The sequence below is a fragment of the Chlorocebus sabaeus genome, chromosome 27 (assembly GCF_047675955.1).
Source record: "Chlorocebus sabaeus isolate Y175 chromosome 27, mChlSab1.0.hap1, whole genome shotgun sequence".
In the NCBI taxonomy this organism is placed as follows: Eukaryota; Metazoa; Chordata; class Mammalia; order Primates; family Cercopithecidae; genus Chlorocebus; species Chlorocebus sabaeus.
The window spans coordinates 37,316,427-37,330,354 of NC_132930.1; the positions used below are offsets into that span (position 1 = coordinate 37,316,427).

The following is a 13,928-nucleotide window of genomic DNA, read 5'->3' on the forward strand; positions in this document are numbered from 1 at the left end:
TCTTCTTATTTCCAGAGGGAAAAAGCAATAGTTTAGTGATTATTTGTTTATCCACAGCAAACATAAATTTATTTACTCAGAAATTAAAGGCATATTTAGAAATATATAGTGGGGGTTTAATAACATATTTTTAAAGATTTAATTTTGTGATAATTCTCTATAAAAAATTATCTCATAAGATTGTATTCACATTGTTTAGAATTAGTTTTTTATTGTGAAGTTAGGTTGCGCAAACTCCTGTTAGTTCTTTGAGTAATTTAATTTTAAGCTATTTAATAAGGTCTTGTTATGACCTGGACCCTATTATTAGTAGAAGTGTATTAATCTTTGTGTTGACATTTAAGGAGATGCAGTGTTAAACTGACCTAGAGGCACAAAGGTCTGTCTGAGAACTTTGGCCCATTATTTGCATAAGAATAATTATAGCGAGTAGTCGGTGGGTCTTTGTTGAAGTAGATTTAGTCAACATCCACTCATTAATATTAATCACCTACTTAGGGCCAAACCACAGGGCCAGGAGAAAGATTTAGATGCTCTTGTCTCAGTATCTTTTTTGAATACATAAACATATGCATATGTTATATATGATATGGTTACTATGAGTTATTGTGTACATTTGAAGCTTCGTGTATAGAATGTTGTACAAGTAGCCTAAATTCATGAGGTTTCCATACATAATTCAGGTTTCTAAATCAAAATATAGGAAATCTATATTTCAGTGTATTTCAATATTAAATTGCCTTCATGTATTATGTTTTTGACTGTAAAGGACATTGGACTGTCATTTATTTAGCTTGTATTTATTATTGAGTACTGGGCATTAGTGAGCTCTAGTGATTCAGAATTGAAGAATTCATAGACAAATCAGTGCCTGTGGTATACTGGAAGGAGTACTAGACATGGAATGAAATAATCTAAACTCATTTCTAACACACCTACTTGAGGCCTGAGTGTCAAGTTATAGAATTATGCTGAGCTTCAATTTCCTGATGGTTTAATGGCATATTTTTAAGTATTTAACTTCATTTTGTGATAAATCTCTATGAGAAATAATCTCATAAAATTGTGTTCATATTGTTTAGAATTAGTTTTTTTATTGTGAAATGTGGTTCTTGTAAACTCCTGTTCTTTGAGGAATTTAGCTCTTTAAAATCAAGTTAATAATATCTATTTTTTTAAATCAGGTGAGTTTTTGTCACCTATACAGGCTGCTTGCAAGAATTAAGTGAGATGTTACATATGTGACAGCACTCAACATATTAAGTGCACCCAAATGTTGCATTTGAATCTAAAAATTGATTTTGGTATTTCTCATATTTTAATCTTTGTTTTCTTTCAGCATTGTGAAAAGGAAAAAATGTCTTCTTCTAAAGAGCTGAAGCACGTTCATGCAAAAAGTGAACCAAGTAAACCTGCCCGGAGACTTTCAGAGTCTTTGCATGTAGTTGATGAAAACAAAAATGAATCCAAAGTAGAAAGAGAACATAAAAGACGGACATCTACCCCTGTTATCATGGAGGGGGCACAGGAAGAGACTGACACAAGAGATGCAAAAAGGCAAGTAGAACGTGCAGAAATTTGCACCGAAGAGCCCCAGAAACAGAAAAGCGTACTTAAAAATGAAAAACATCTAAAGAAAGATGATTCTGAAACACCACATTTGAAAAGCCTACTTAAGAAAGAGGTGAAATCCTCCAAGGAGAAGCCTGAAAGAGAGAAAACTCCATCGGAAGACAAATTGCCTGTGAAACATAAATATAAAGGTGATTGTATGCATAAAACAGGTGATGAGACTGAGCTTCACTCTTCTGAGAAAGGTTTAAAGGTAGAGGAAAATATTCAAAAGCAAAGTCAACAAACAAAGCTTTCTTCAGATGATAAAGCCGAACGAAAAAGTAAACATAGGAATGAAAGGAAATTATCAGTATTAGGCAAAGATGGAAAGCCAGTTTCTGAATATATTATAAAAACAGATGAGAATGTTCGTAAAGAAAACAACAAAAAAGAGAGACGCTTGTCAGCCGAAAAAACTAAGGCAGAGCACAAATCAAGAAGGTCAAGTGATTCTAAAATTCAGAAAGATTCTCTGGGTTCCAAGCAACATGGTATCACATTACAGAGAAGAAGTGAAAGTTATTCGGAAGATAAATGTGATATGGACTCCACTAACATAGATAGTAATTTGAAACCAGAAGAGTTTGTTCACAAGGAGAAACGACGAACAAAGAGCTTGTTAGAAGAGAAACTTGTGTTGAAGTCTAAATCAAAAAGTCAAGGCAAACAGTTAAAAGTTGGAGAAACAGAATTACAAGAAGGTGTCACAAAACAGGCAACCACTCCAAAACCAGACAAGGAGAAGAACACAGAAGAAAATGACTCAGAAAAACAGCGAAAGTCTAAAGTTGAAGACAAACCTTTTGAAGAAACTGGTGTTGAACCTGTATTAGAGGCTGCTTCTTCAGCACATAGTACACAGAAGGATTCTAGTCATAGAACCAAGTTACCATTAGCAAAGGAGAAATATAAGAGTGATAAAGACTCCACTTCCACTAGGCTTGAGAAAAAGTTGTCAGATGGCCACAAAAGCAGAAGCTTGAAACATAGTAGTAAAGACATAAAAAAGAAGGAAGAAAATAAGGCAGATGACAAGGATGGTAAAGAAATTGACAGTAATCATGAAAAGGCCAGAGGTAATAGTTCACTCATGGAAAAGAAATTAAGTAGAAAATTGTGTGAAAATCGGAGAGGAAGCTTGTCACAAGAAATGACTAAAGGAGAAGAAAAGCTAGCAGGAAACACTTTGAGCACTCCCAGCGGTTCTTCCCTTCAGAGACCAAAAAAGAGTGGTGATACGACATTGATCCCTGAACAAGAGCCAATGGAAATTGATTCTGAGCCAGGTGTCGAAAATGTGTTTGAAGTATCTAAAACCCAAGACAGCCGCAATAATAATTCTCAGCAAGACATTGACTCTGAAAATATGAAACAAAAAACTTCTGCCACAGTTCTAAAGGACGAATTGAGAACTTGCACAGCAGATTCAAAAACAACAGCTCCAGCTTATAAGCCAGGCCGTGGAACAGGAGTTAATAGTCATTCTGAAAAGCATACCGACCATAGAAGCACCCTGACCAAGAAAATGCATATCCAAAGTGCTGTGTCCAAACTCAACCCTGGGGAGAAAGAACCCATTCATAGAGGAACTAATGAAGTGAATATAGATTCTGAAACTGTTCATAGAATGTTACTGAGTGCCCCATCAGAAAATGATAGGGTACAGAAGAATTTGAAAAACACAGCTGCTGAAGAACATGTTGCTCAAGGAGATGCTGCTCTTGAACATTCCACAAATTTAGACTCTTCTCCATCCTTAAGTTTAGTGACTGTTGTGCCTCTGAGGGAATCTTATGATCCAGATGTAGTTCCTGTGTTTGACAAAACTGTTTTAGAAGGTGGCACAGCCAGCACCTCCCCTGTAGATCACTCTGCTCTCTCTAATCAAAGTCTGACTGTTAGGGAATCAGAAGTCCTTAAGACAAGTGACAGCAAAGAAGGTGGTGAAGGTTTCACAGTAGATGCACCAGCAAAAGCAAGCATCGCTAGCAAAAGACACATTCCAGAAGGTCACCAGGCTACTTTATTGGATGGTAAACAAGGAAAGGTAATCATGCCTCTTGCAAGCAAGTTAACGGGCATGATTGTGGAAAATGAGAATGTTACCAAAGAAGGTGGTTTAGTGGACATGGCCAAGAAAGAAAGTGACTTAAATGCAGAGCCCAATTTAAAGCAGACAGTTAAAGCAACAGTAGAGAATGGCAAGAAGGATGGCATTGCTATTGATCATGTTGTAGGCATGAGTACAGAAAAATATGCTGAACCTGTCAAACTTAAGCATAAAAGAGGCCCAGGTAAAGTGAAAGACATATCAATTGATGTTGAAAGAAGGAATGAAAACAGTGAGGTAGACACTAGTGCTGGAAGTGGCTCTGCACCCTCTGTTTTGCACCAAAGGAATGGACAAACTGAGGATGTGGCAACTGGGCCTGGGAGAGCAGAAAAGACTTCTGTTGCCACTAGTACTGAAGGGAAGGACAAAGATGTCACCTTAAGTCCAGTGAAGGCTGGGCCTGCTACAACTACTTCTTCAGAAACAAGAGAGAGTGAGGTGGCTTTACCCTGCACCAGCATTGAGGCAGATGAAGGCCTCATTATAGGAACACATTCCAGAAATAATCCTCTTCATGGTGGTGCAGAAGCCAGTGAATGCACTGTTTTTGCTGCAGCTGAAGAAGGCGGGGCTGTTGTCACAGAAGGATTTGCTGAAAGTGAAACCTTCCTCACAAGCACTAAGGAAGGGGAAAGTGGGGAATGTGCTGTGGCTGAATCTGAGGACAGAGCAGCAGACCTGCTGGCTGTACATGCAGTTAAAATCGAAGCCAATGTAAATAGCGTTGTGACAGAGGAAAAGGATGATGCTGTAACCAGTGCAGGCTCTGAAGAAAAATGTGATGGTTCTTCAAGTAGAGACTCAGAAATAGTTGAAGGAACTATTACTTTTATTAGTGAAGTTGAAAGTGATGGAGCAGTTACAAGTGCTGGGACAGAAATAAGAGCAGGATCTATAAGCAGTGAAGAGGTGGATGGCTCCCAGGGAAATATGAGAATGGGTCCCAAAAAAGAAACAGAGGGCACTGTGACATGTACAGGAGCAGAAGGCAGAAGTGATAACTTTGTGATCTGCTCAGTAACCAGAGCAGGGCCCCGGGAGGAACGCATGGTTACAGGTGCAGGTGTTGCCCTGGGAGATAATGATGCACCACCAGGAACAAGTGCCAGTCAAGAAGGAGATGGTTCTGTGAATGATGGTACAGAAGGTGAGAGTGCAGTCACCAGCACGGGAATAACAGAAGACGGAGAGGGGCCAGCAAGTTGCACAGGTTCAGAAGATAGCAGTGAAGGTTTTGCTATAAGTTCTGAATCAGAAGAAAATGGAGAGAGTGCGATGGACAGCACAGTAGCCAAAGAAGGCACTAATGTACCATTAGGTGCTGCTGGTCCTTGTGATGATGAAGGCATTGTGACTAGCACAGGCGCAAAAGAGGAAGATGAGGAAGGGGAGGGTGTTGTGACTAGTACTGGAAGAGGAAATGAAATTGGGCATGCTTCAACTTGTACAGGGTTAGGAGAAGAAAGTGAAGGGGTATTGATTTGTGAAAGTGCAGAAGGGGACAGTCAGATTGGTACTGTGGTAGAGCATGTGGAAGCCGAGGCTGGAGCTGCCATCATGAATGCAAATGAAAATAATGTTGACAGCATGAGTGGCATAGAGAAAGAAAGTAAAGACACAGATATCTGCTCCAGTGCAAAAGGGATTGTGGAAAGCAGTGTGACCAGTGCAGTCTCAGGAAAGGATGAAGTGACACCAGTTCCAGGAGGTTGTGAGGGTCCTATGACTAGTGCTGCATCTGATCAAAGTGACAGTCAGCTCGAAAAAGTTGAAGATACCACTATTTCCACTGGCCTGGTGGGGGGTAGTTATGATATTCTTGTATCTGGTGAAGTCCCAGAATGTGAAGTTGCCCACACATCACCAAGTGGAAAAGAAGATGAGGACATCATCACCTCTGTAGAAAATGAAGAGTGTGATGGCCTCATGGCAACTACAGCCAGTGATGATATTACCAACCAGAATAACTTAGCTGGGGGTAAAGATCAACGCAAAGGCTTGATGATTTCCACCAGTACCACAAATGATTACACCCCTCAGGTAAGCGCAATTACAGATGTGGAAGGAGGTCACTCAAATGCTCTGAGAACTGAAGAAAACATGGAAGGTACCAGAGTAAACACAGAAGAATTTGAAGCCCCCATGCCCAGTGCAGTCTCAGGAGATAACAGCCAACTCACTGTCAGTAGAAATGAAGAGAAAGATGAGTGTGCCATGATTTCCACAAGCATAGGGGAAGAATTTGAAGTGCCTATCTCCAGTGCAACAACCATCAAGTGTGCTGAAAGTCTCCAGCCAGTTGCTGCAGCAGTGGAAGAAAGGGCTACAGGTCCAGTCTTGATAAGCACCGCTGACTTTGAGGGGCCTATGCCCAGTGCATCCCCAGAAGCTGAAAGTCCTCTTGCCTCAACCAGCAAGGAGGAGAAGGATGAATGTGCTCTCATTTCCACTAGCATAGCAGAAGAATGTGAGGCTTCTGTTTCCGGTGTAGTTGTTGAAAGTGAAAATGAGCGAGCTGGTACAGTCATGGAAGAAAAAGACGGGAGTGCCATCATCTCCACGAGCTCGGTGGAAGACTGTGAGGGCCCAGTGTCCAGTGCTGTCCCTCAGGAGGAAGGCCACGCCTCAGTCACACCAGCAGAGGAGATGGGTGACACTGCCATGATTTCCACAAGCACCTCTGAAGGATGTGAAGCAGTCATGATTGGTGCTGTCCTCCAGGATGAAGATCGGCTGACCATCACAAGAGTGGAAGACTTGAGCGATGCTGCCATCATCTCCACCAGCACAGCAGAATGTGTGCCAATTTCTGCCAGCATTGACAGACATGAAGAGAACCAGCTGACTGCAGACAACCCAGAAGGAAATGGTGACCTGTCAGCCACAGAAGTGAGCAAGCACAAGGTCCCCATGCCCAGCCTAATTGCTGAGAATAACTGTCGGTGTCCTGGGCCAGTCAGGGAAGGCAAAGAACCGGGTCCCGTGTTGACCATGAGCACTGAGGAGGGGCACAACTTGCCATCAGTCCACAAACCCTCTGCAGGGCAAGGCCATCCAAGTGCTGTTTGTGCAGAAAAGGAAGAGAAGTATGGCAAGGAGTGCCCCGAAGTAGGACTATTTGTAGGAAGAGGACAGCAAGAGAGCACTTTACACCTCATAAATGCAGAAGAGAAGAATGTATTGTTGAACTCCCTTCAGAAAGAAGATAAGAGCCCCGAGACAGGGACAGCAGGGGGCAGTAGCACAGCAAGTTATTCAGCAGGAAGGGGCTTAGAGGGGAATGCTAACTCACCTGCCCACCTGAGAGGACCAGAACAGACGTCTGGGGAGACGGTTAAGGATCCCTCTGTCAGTGTTCACTATTTGGCAGCAGTAAATGCCGGTGCTATAACAGCTGATGACATGCCACCTGTCCAAGGCACAGCGGCTGAGCATTCCTTTCTTCCTCCTGAGCAACAGGGGCCTGAAGACAGCTTGAAAACTGGTACCACCAAATGTATTACTGGCCAAGAATCAAAAATTGCTCCTTCCCACACAATGATCCTTCCAGCTACCTACAGTGTAGCTCTGTTAGCTCCTAAATGTGAGCAGGACTTGACTGTAAAGAGTGATTATAGTGGCAAATGGACTGATCAAGCATCTGCTGAGAAAACAGGAGATGGTAACAGCACAAGGAAATCATTCCCTGAGGAAGGAGATGTAATGGTTACTGTGTCTTCTGAAGAAAATGTGTGTGACATAGGTGAGAATCTGTACCTAATTGCAAATTTTAACATTTTACAAGGATGATTGTACAACAGAGTGCGTTTAGGACAGTCTTCCAAAAGATGGTTTTGGTTCCAGAAAGATGAAATATCTATAAATTTTTTTCTCATATCATAATGTTGCAAAATAACTCATCAAACTTGAAGGTCAAACTTCTCTAAAAGGTACTTGGTTTAAAAGTTTAAAACCTTTGGCCCATTTCTCGTGTGGGGAGAGAAAAAGCAGGAGGCTGAGGCCTGGGAAGTCCACATGTTATTTACATGACTGCTGCAACTTACTAAACCTCTTTGACCTACAGGTTTCTTGTCAATCAAAAGGAGGAGTACCCTACCACATCCCAATGAAAGCAATATATGTATTTTTTACCACCCTCATTTTACAAATGAGGAAATACAGTCAGAAAATTTAAGTAGCGTTCATGGTCCTCGGGTGACTTTTAGAAGAAAAAAAGCTTCCGAGCCTCCATTTCTTGTATAAAATGGGGATAATAAGATGGGATCACAATACAAAGGCAAACATGATTCCAACCCTCATCTGATTAGAGGTTTGCAGTATGTATTTGTTCTGTCTGCTGGTTCCTTTGAATCAAGGGAGCACATTATTCTTTTTAACTGAGCCTATTTTTCAGGTGAAATGAGTTTCTAGTTTAGAATATATTTGAAAGTGAAAGGAAACATTTTTCCCTGCTGATAGATTTTGGACAGTGCTGGTCTGTTAGAAATAGTTAATAACTTTCAAGGATATTGTATCAGTCATGCCTTACACCATCCAACTTCAGATACTTTAAGTGGACAGTGACACTTTAAAGCGTGACAATTGCATAGAATGGTATTAAGCACAGGATGCTGTAAGAACCAAAGGGTCCTTATGCGCTGGACTTGAAGGGGCAGAGGAATTCTTTTCCACTCTGACTGTATAAACTGTAGCATCCTGGACTTTTAACTGAAACAGACTTTAGCCATCAGCTAACCCAGTCTCAGGAAACTGAGGCCAATAGATTTAGTCTTGTTCATTATAGAGACTTAGGAGAGTTTAAGAAATGCTCCAAGGGTTGAAACAAGTAACTTTACAAGTTTCTGTTGAATTTAGCCTAGAGTAAATTGAATGCTTCAGAAGTTTTTATGACTCAATCATTGCTACAATTACTCATCCCTCTTTTTTTCCTGAAGAAGTGAAAATAGAAGGGTTTCTACAGAAGCTTCTACACAATCTACAGAAGGATATAGGAAAGAGGCAAGACCAGAGTAGAATCTCTCCACCTGACAAAATTTTATTTTCTTTTTGTCTACCTCACAGTTTAACTTTGTGTTCAGTATTTGTGTTCAATGTGAAGCAAGTAAAGTGAATCTGTTAATAAATCACCTTTACTGAGAATAGACCTTAGTGACTCAGAATATTTTTAAGGACAAACTTGATGGAGATCGCTGCAGAAAAATACTTGGAAATGAAGATGTCTCCACAGATAATACTTTTGTCATTCTTTCTGGGCAGTTATCTTACTGTGCAAACAAGAATTTCACTCACCCAAAATGAGCAAGTAATCCCTGCCTTTCATCCAGATTCTTTTTATACAACATATTCCTTTTGGTCATTTTCTACTGACAGCAAAATAAACTAGAAAAGGAAGGTGGCACGGCATGTCAGATAACCACATTCCATTACTTTTGACCCCGGATGTATTTTGCAAGCAAATTCTTAAATTGTATTAAATGGCTTGAATTTTATTAGGCAATGAAGAGTCTCCATTGAATGTTTTGGGAGGATTGGAACTGAAAGCCAACTTGAAAATGGAGGTATGGCTTATAATTCAGCTGTGCTGAACTGTAAGTGATTAAATACTGTTTCATCACATATACACATATTTTTACTTATGTGATATATAGCTCCTGTTCTCATTGTACTTATGACACTTAGTGGTGTTATTGTCATATCCTGTGGGGGAGAAAGTTAAGAACCTCAGTAATCTTAGTAAATAGTGCCATCATCAGTTCCATTTACTCAAGCCAGAAACACAAGAGTCACCATAAGTTTCTCCATCATCCCACATTTTATTTATCGCCATTTCTTACAGGTTCCATTTCCAAAATATAACATGAGTCCATCTATTTCTGTTTCTACAGTCACCACCCTAGGCTAAGCCACTACTTCAGTAGCCTCTCCATTAGGCTTATTTTGCTCCAGCCCTCCTCCAGTGTGATTCACACTGCAGGTAGTCTTTAGAAACATAACTTAGGCCCTGTCATAGCTCTGCTTAAAATTTGTGGTGGCTTCCCATCATGCTTAGAATAAAATCTGCTTTTTTTTTTTTTTTTTAAGCATGGCTTTGGTGCTTACACAATTTAGTCTCCATATCCTCTTTCTAGCCTGATCTCAAGGCACCATCCAAGTATATGTGACAAGATGGCAGTGAACATGGGGGTTATGAACACCACAGAGGAAACACAACTTGCCCAATAGGAGCAATGGGCAGGTAGACAGGAGGGCTTGCAAGGACGACACTGAAATAGAATTTTGAAAGTAGAGTGGAAATTTCCCAGAAGAGAAAGAAAGAGCCTTCCAAGCAAAGAGAATGTTGTGTTCTAGACTCAGAGATAGGAGGGCACGTGGTGTGTCTCAGGCACTGCAGTGGTTCACGGTGAGCTGTGGTGAGACTTAAGCCTGGAAGGCAGTGGGAGCCCATCAGGAAGAGTCTTGTGTGGTGTGCTGAGTTGGGGGTTTTACCTTTAAAGCAATAGAAGACCCATTGATGGATGAAATACAAAATTAAATTGATATTTTACTTACTTGGTTTTTAAAGTTTGATGTATTTATTTTTAAGTTTTGTGTACTCTTAAAAGTAGGCTTTTATATTGTTTCAGGATGCTAGGGTTTTTTGTTTAATTCACTTGAGGTTAGTCTTGTAAAAACCCCGGTTAACTTATTTTTACGGTGCTTTGGATTTTTTAGGCTTGTGTGCCTTCAGAGGAAGAGAAAAATCGTGAAATTCTGGCACCACCAGAAAGTCTGTGTAGGGGAAAGCCAAGTGGAATAGGTGAGCTCCTTAGAGTGGTTGTCGACATTGTTTTTGTTTTTGCCTTGCATGTGGTTTTACCTTTCTAAAAATCAATAGTTGATGCATAATAACATACAGTCTATATTAATTTGCCTCTCACTTTTTAAAATAGATTAGGGAGAATTCTTTACTGTCTTATTTTTAACATACACTTTTCCTCATGAAATGTCAATCAACATTACGTAGGGTAATAGTTTAAATCTGATTACCTCCAAATAATAATGCAAAACAAAAGTTGTTTTGGAGCAAACACTTGCTCTATCCCAGCAGTGTTTCTCCATACCCCTGCCTGTCTCCAGACACTATTGTAGCTCACTTCCAAAAGGCTAGTCTGAGCCTAAGGACCCACTTTACACCATTTGCTCTTGTCTCTTGCTCAGGCTTTTGCCCCAGTGGCTGCACAGAAACTACTCTCAGCTTATATAACCTCTTCTCAGTCTCTCTGTGCAACATTCTTCATTGTGGACTACAGATTTTAAGGGAGAGCCTCAGTATCAGAAAGGATAAAGGCAGGAGCTCTTAAATGTTTTGGTCTCAAGGACCAAAACTTACTGAAAAATTAGCGACAACCCCAAAGAGATTTTGTTATATGGCTTATACCTGTTGACATTTGCCAAATAAGAAATTAAAATTGAGAAAAGTAAATATTAAGTCACTAGTAATTCAATATAATTAACTCACTATAAGTTAACAACTCTATTTTCATGAAAAATAGCTAGATTTTCCAAAACAACACAATTAAGTGATAAAAGTGACCTTGTTTTGCATTTTTGCAAATCCCTTTAAGCCTGGCTTAATAAAAAACAGAGTTTCTCATATCTGTTTTCACATTCAGTCCTGTTGCTATTTATTGTTTTGGTTAAAGTAAATGAAGAAAATCCAACATTACAGATAGATGGTTGGGTTTTTGTTTTTGTTTTGTTTTAGTTTAGTTTAGTTTTGTTTTGTTTTTTGTTTTGTTTTGTTTGAGACGGAGTCTTACTCTGTTGCCAGGTTGGAGTACAGTGGCGCAATCTCGGCTCACTGCAACCTCCGACTCTCTGGTTCAAGCTATTCTCCTGCCTCAGCCTCCTGAGTAGCTGGGATTACAGGCACACACCACCATGCCCAGCTAATTTTTGTATTTTTAGCAGAGACAGGGTTTCACCATATTGGCCAGGATGGGTCTCGATCTCCTGACCTTGTGATCCGCCCGCCTTGGCCTCCCAAAGTGCTGGGATTACAGGCGTGAGCCACCGCACCCGGCCGATGGTTGGGTTTTAGTAGCCTTTTCAAATAATTATGGGCACATCTTGGCCTGTGGAAAATTCCATTGAGCACTCGTAAGTCTGTAAAACAAATAATGTTAGTTTGGCCCTTGTGAATTCCTTGACGGAAAGCCTCAGGAATTCCCCAGAGAGGCTAGACCATACAGGCTTAAGGAAATGGAAATGAGAAGAACTGTGACAGTGAGGAATTATTTCTAATTTGTATTGCAAACATGATTGCGTATTTTCTTCTGATTCCCACAATATTTTTTTTAAGTACTAGGAACTATAGAGTATGTGACCAAATTTAAGCCAGTCCTCCATTTTTTTCCACAATGTTAAAATGTCCATGCAAGTCAAGTGGAATAAATAGTCAGGGTGATTTTGGTTGTAAGCTAATTACTGTGACTAGAAGAATGTAGCTTACTAGTTGACTTAAGTCAGGTGCTGTGTTCCTGGATCCACTTGGTATTCCAGACCACAGTCTGGGCTCTTGGGAAAGGTGCCAGGAGGGCAACTGTAATGTCTACTGTAGTTGGATTGGCTCTTTAAATTATTTCCCTGACAAACATCAAGTCTGCTACCTGTGAGTACTAGGGAAATCAACATGGAAATGACAGATGGAAATAAGTCATTCACTGAAATCAACCTGCAAATAAGGTACTATAATAAAGATACTTACTTGACTGTGGGAGTCAGCTTCCCTGATGTAAGACCTCAGGGAAGACTTGTGTTGGCTCAGTCTCTTCCTTCACCCCCTCCTTTAATTATAGAAAGTAAGATATACAGAAATGCATAAAATGTTCCCCACTCCCTATGAGTAACCACCTTCAGTACAATAAAATTATATTGTTGTAGAATTTTTTTTCACTCGACCATATTGCAGGCACCCATCATTACTTTATCAGCATATACAGATCCACTTCTTTGTTTTAATAGCTAAATAATCGTCCCTAATACCAGTTTTAGATATTTTAGCGGTCTCAGGGTTTCTAGTGTTACAGGGCTGCAACAATCTTCCATAATGCATATCACTACATGTGTTTTACCAGGTATTTTCATAAAATTGGATTGGGGGAGGGAGGGTCAAAGAATATGCAGGTTGAGTATCCCTAATCCAAAAGGTTTGGGATCAAAAGTATTTAGAATTTCAGATTTCTTAGGATTTAGGAATATGTGCATTACACCTCATTGAGCATCCCATATCTAAAAATTCAGTCTGAAAGTTCCAGCAAGCCTTTCCTTTGAGAGTCATGTTGGCACTCAAAGAATTTCAGATTTTTGGAGCATTTCAGAGTTCTCATTTTTGAATTTGGGATGCTTAACCTGTATACATTTTGAATTTTTATAAGTACTTGTTACTCATTTGGGGCTAAATATTGAGTAATGAGTAGGTATGCATTAGGTGTACAAGGCAAAGAGAAGGGCAGTAGATGTGGAGTGATTCAGATTAAGTGAATAGTGCATATAAATCTCACCCATGACTTATCTGGGGAGGTTTGGGGAGTGGGAGCAGTTGAGGACCTTCTTACACAAAACCATCTGAAAGGGTCTCGAAGCCTTGTAAGAAGTGTCAGCCAGTCCTGGAAGACCACACCAAGACTTAGTAAGTCATTTATGCTGGCATGTTAAAACCCTGAAGATGACTAATCTATTCAAAACTTGGACAGATACATTAGTTAAAATGTGCATGGGTGTTTTATACTACAAATAATTAACGTCTCATTTGTTAATTGTCAAGAAGCTAACATTTTTGGATTCTGAAGTCCATTGTTCCCACAGCTATATTTCAGATAGCTTTACTGTGTTTAGGTACAGTTCAGTAAGAGATCTACTTACGTAAAAGGAAGTTGTTTAAAAGAAAAATGTGTGTTCTGTCATTGTTGAGTAGAAACAGTAGACTTTGTACTTCATGTTTCCAAAGAATATAAACAGACCATTGCTGTTTGAGGGGATAGGATCTAACTTTTCATTTGACGCTATTATTTTAAATGAACCAGTGTTATACTGCAGCTTAACAGCTACATTAAGGTCTTTTACTTTTTTTCTAAGCTTCAGATCACCAACATAGTTAAATCACCATAGCGATTTAATATACCACTGCTATTATTATAAAAATGCAGTCAACATTAATTTC

At 39.9% G+C, this 13,928-nt stretch overlaps 1 protein-coding gene across 3 annotated transcripts in view; it reads left to right on the forward strand.

The window, feature by feature from the left end:
* Positions 1–13,928, forward strand: part of BOD1L1 (biorientation of chromosomes in cell division 1 like 1) — a 59,672-nt gene that overhangs the window by 21,588 nt on the left and 24,156 nt on the right. For all 3 annotated transcript variants that reach the window (XM_008017880.3, XM_008017882.3, XM_008017881.3), the window contains exons 10-12: positions 1,340–7,469; positions 9,221–9,285; positions 10,439–10,523. In XM_008017880.3, the coding sequence (XP_008016071.3) occupies positions 1,340–7,469; positions 9,221–9,285; positions 10,439–10,523 (6,280 nt within the window). The remainder of the gene's footprint in view (positions 1–1,339; positions 7,470–9,220; positions 9,286–10,438; positions 10,524–13,928) is intronic.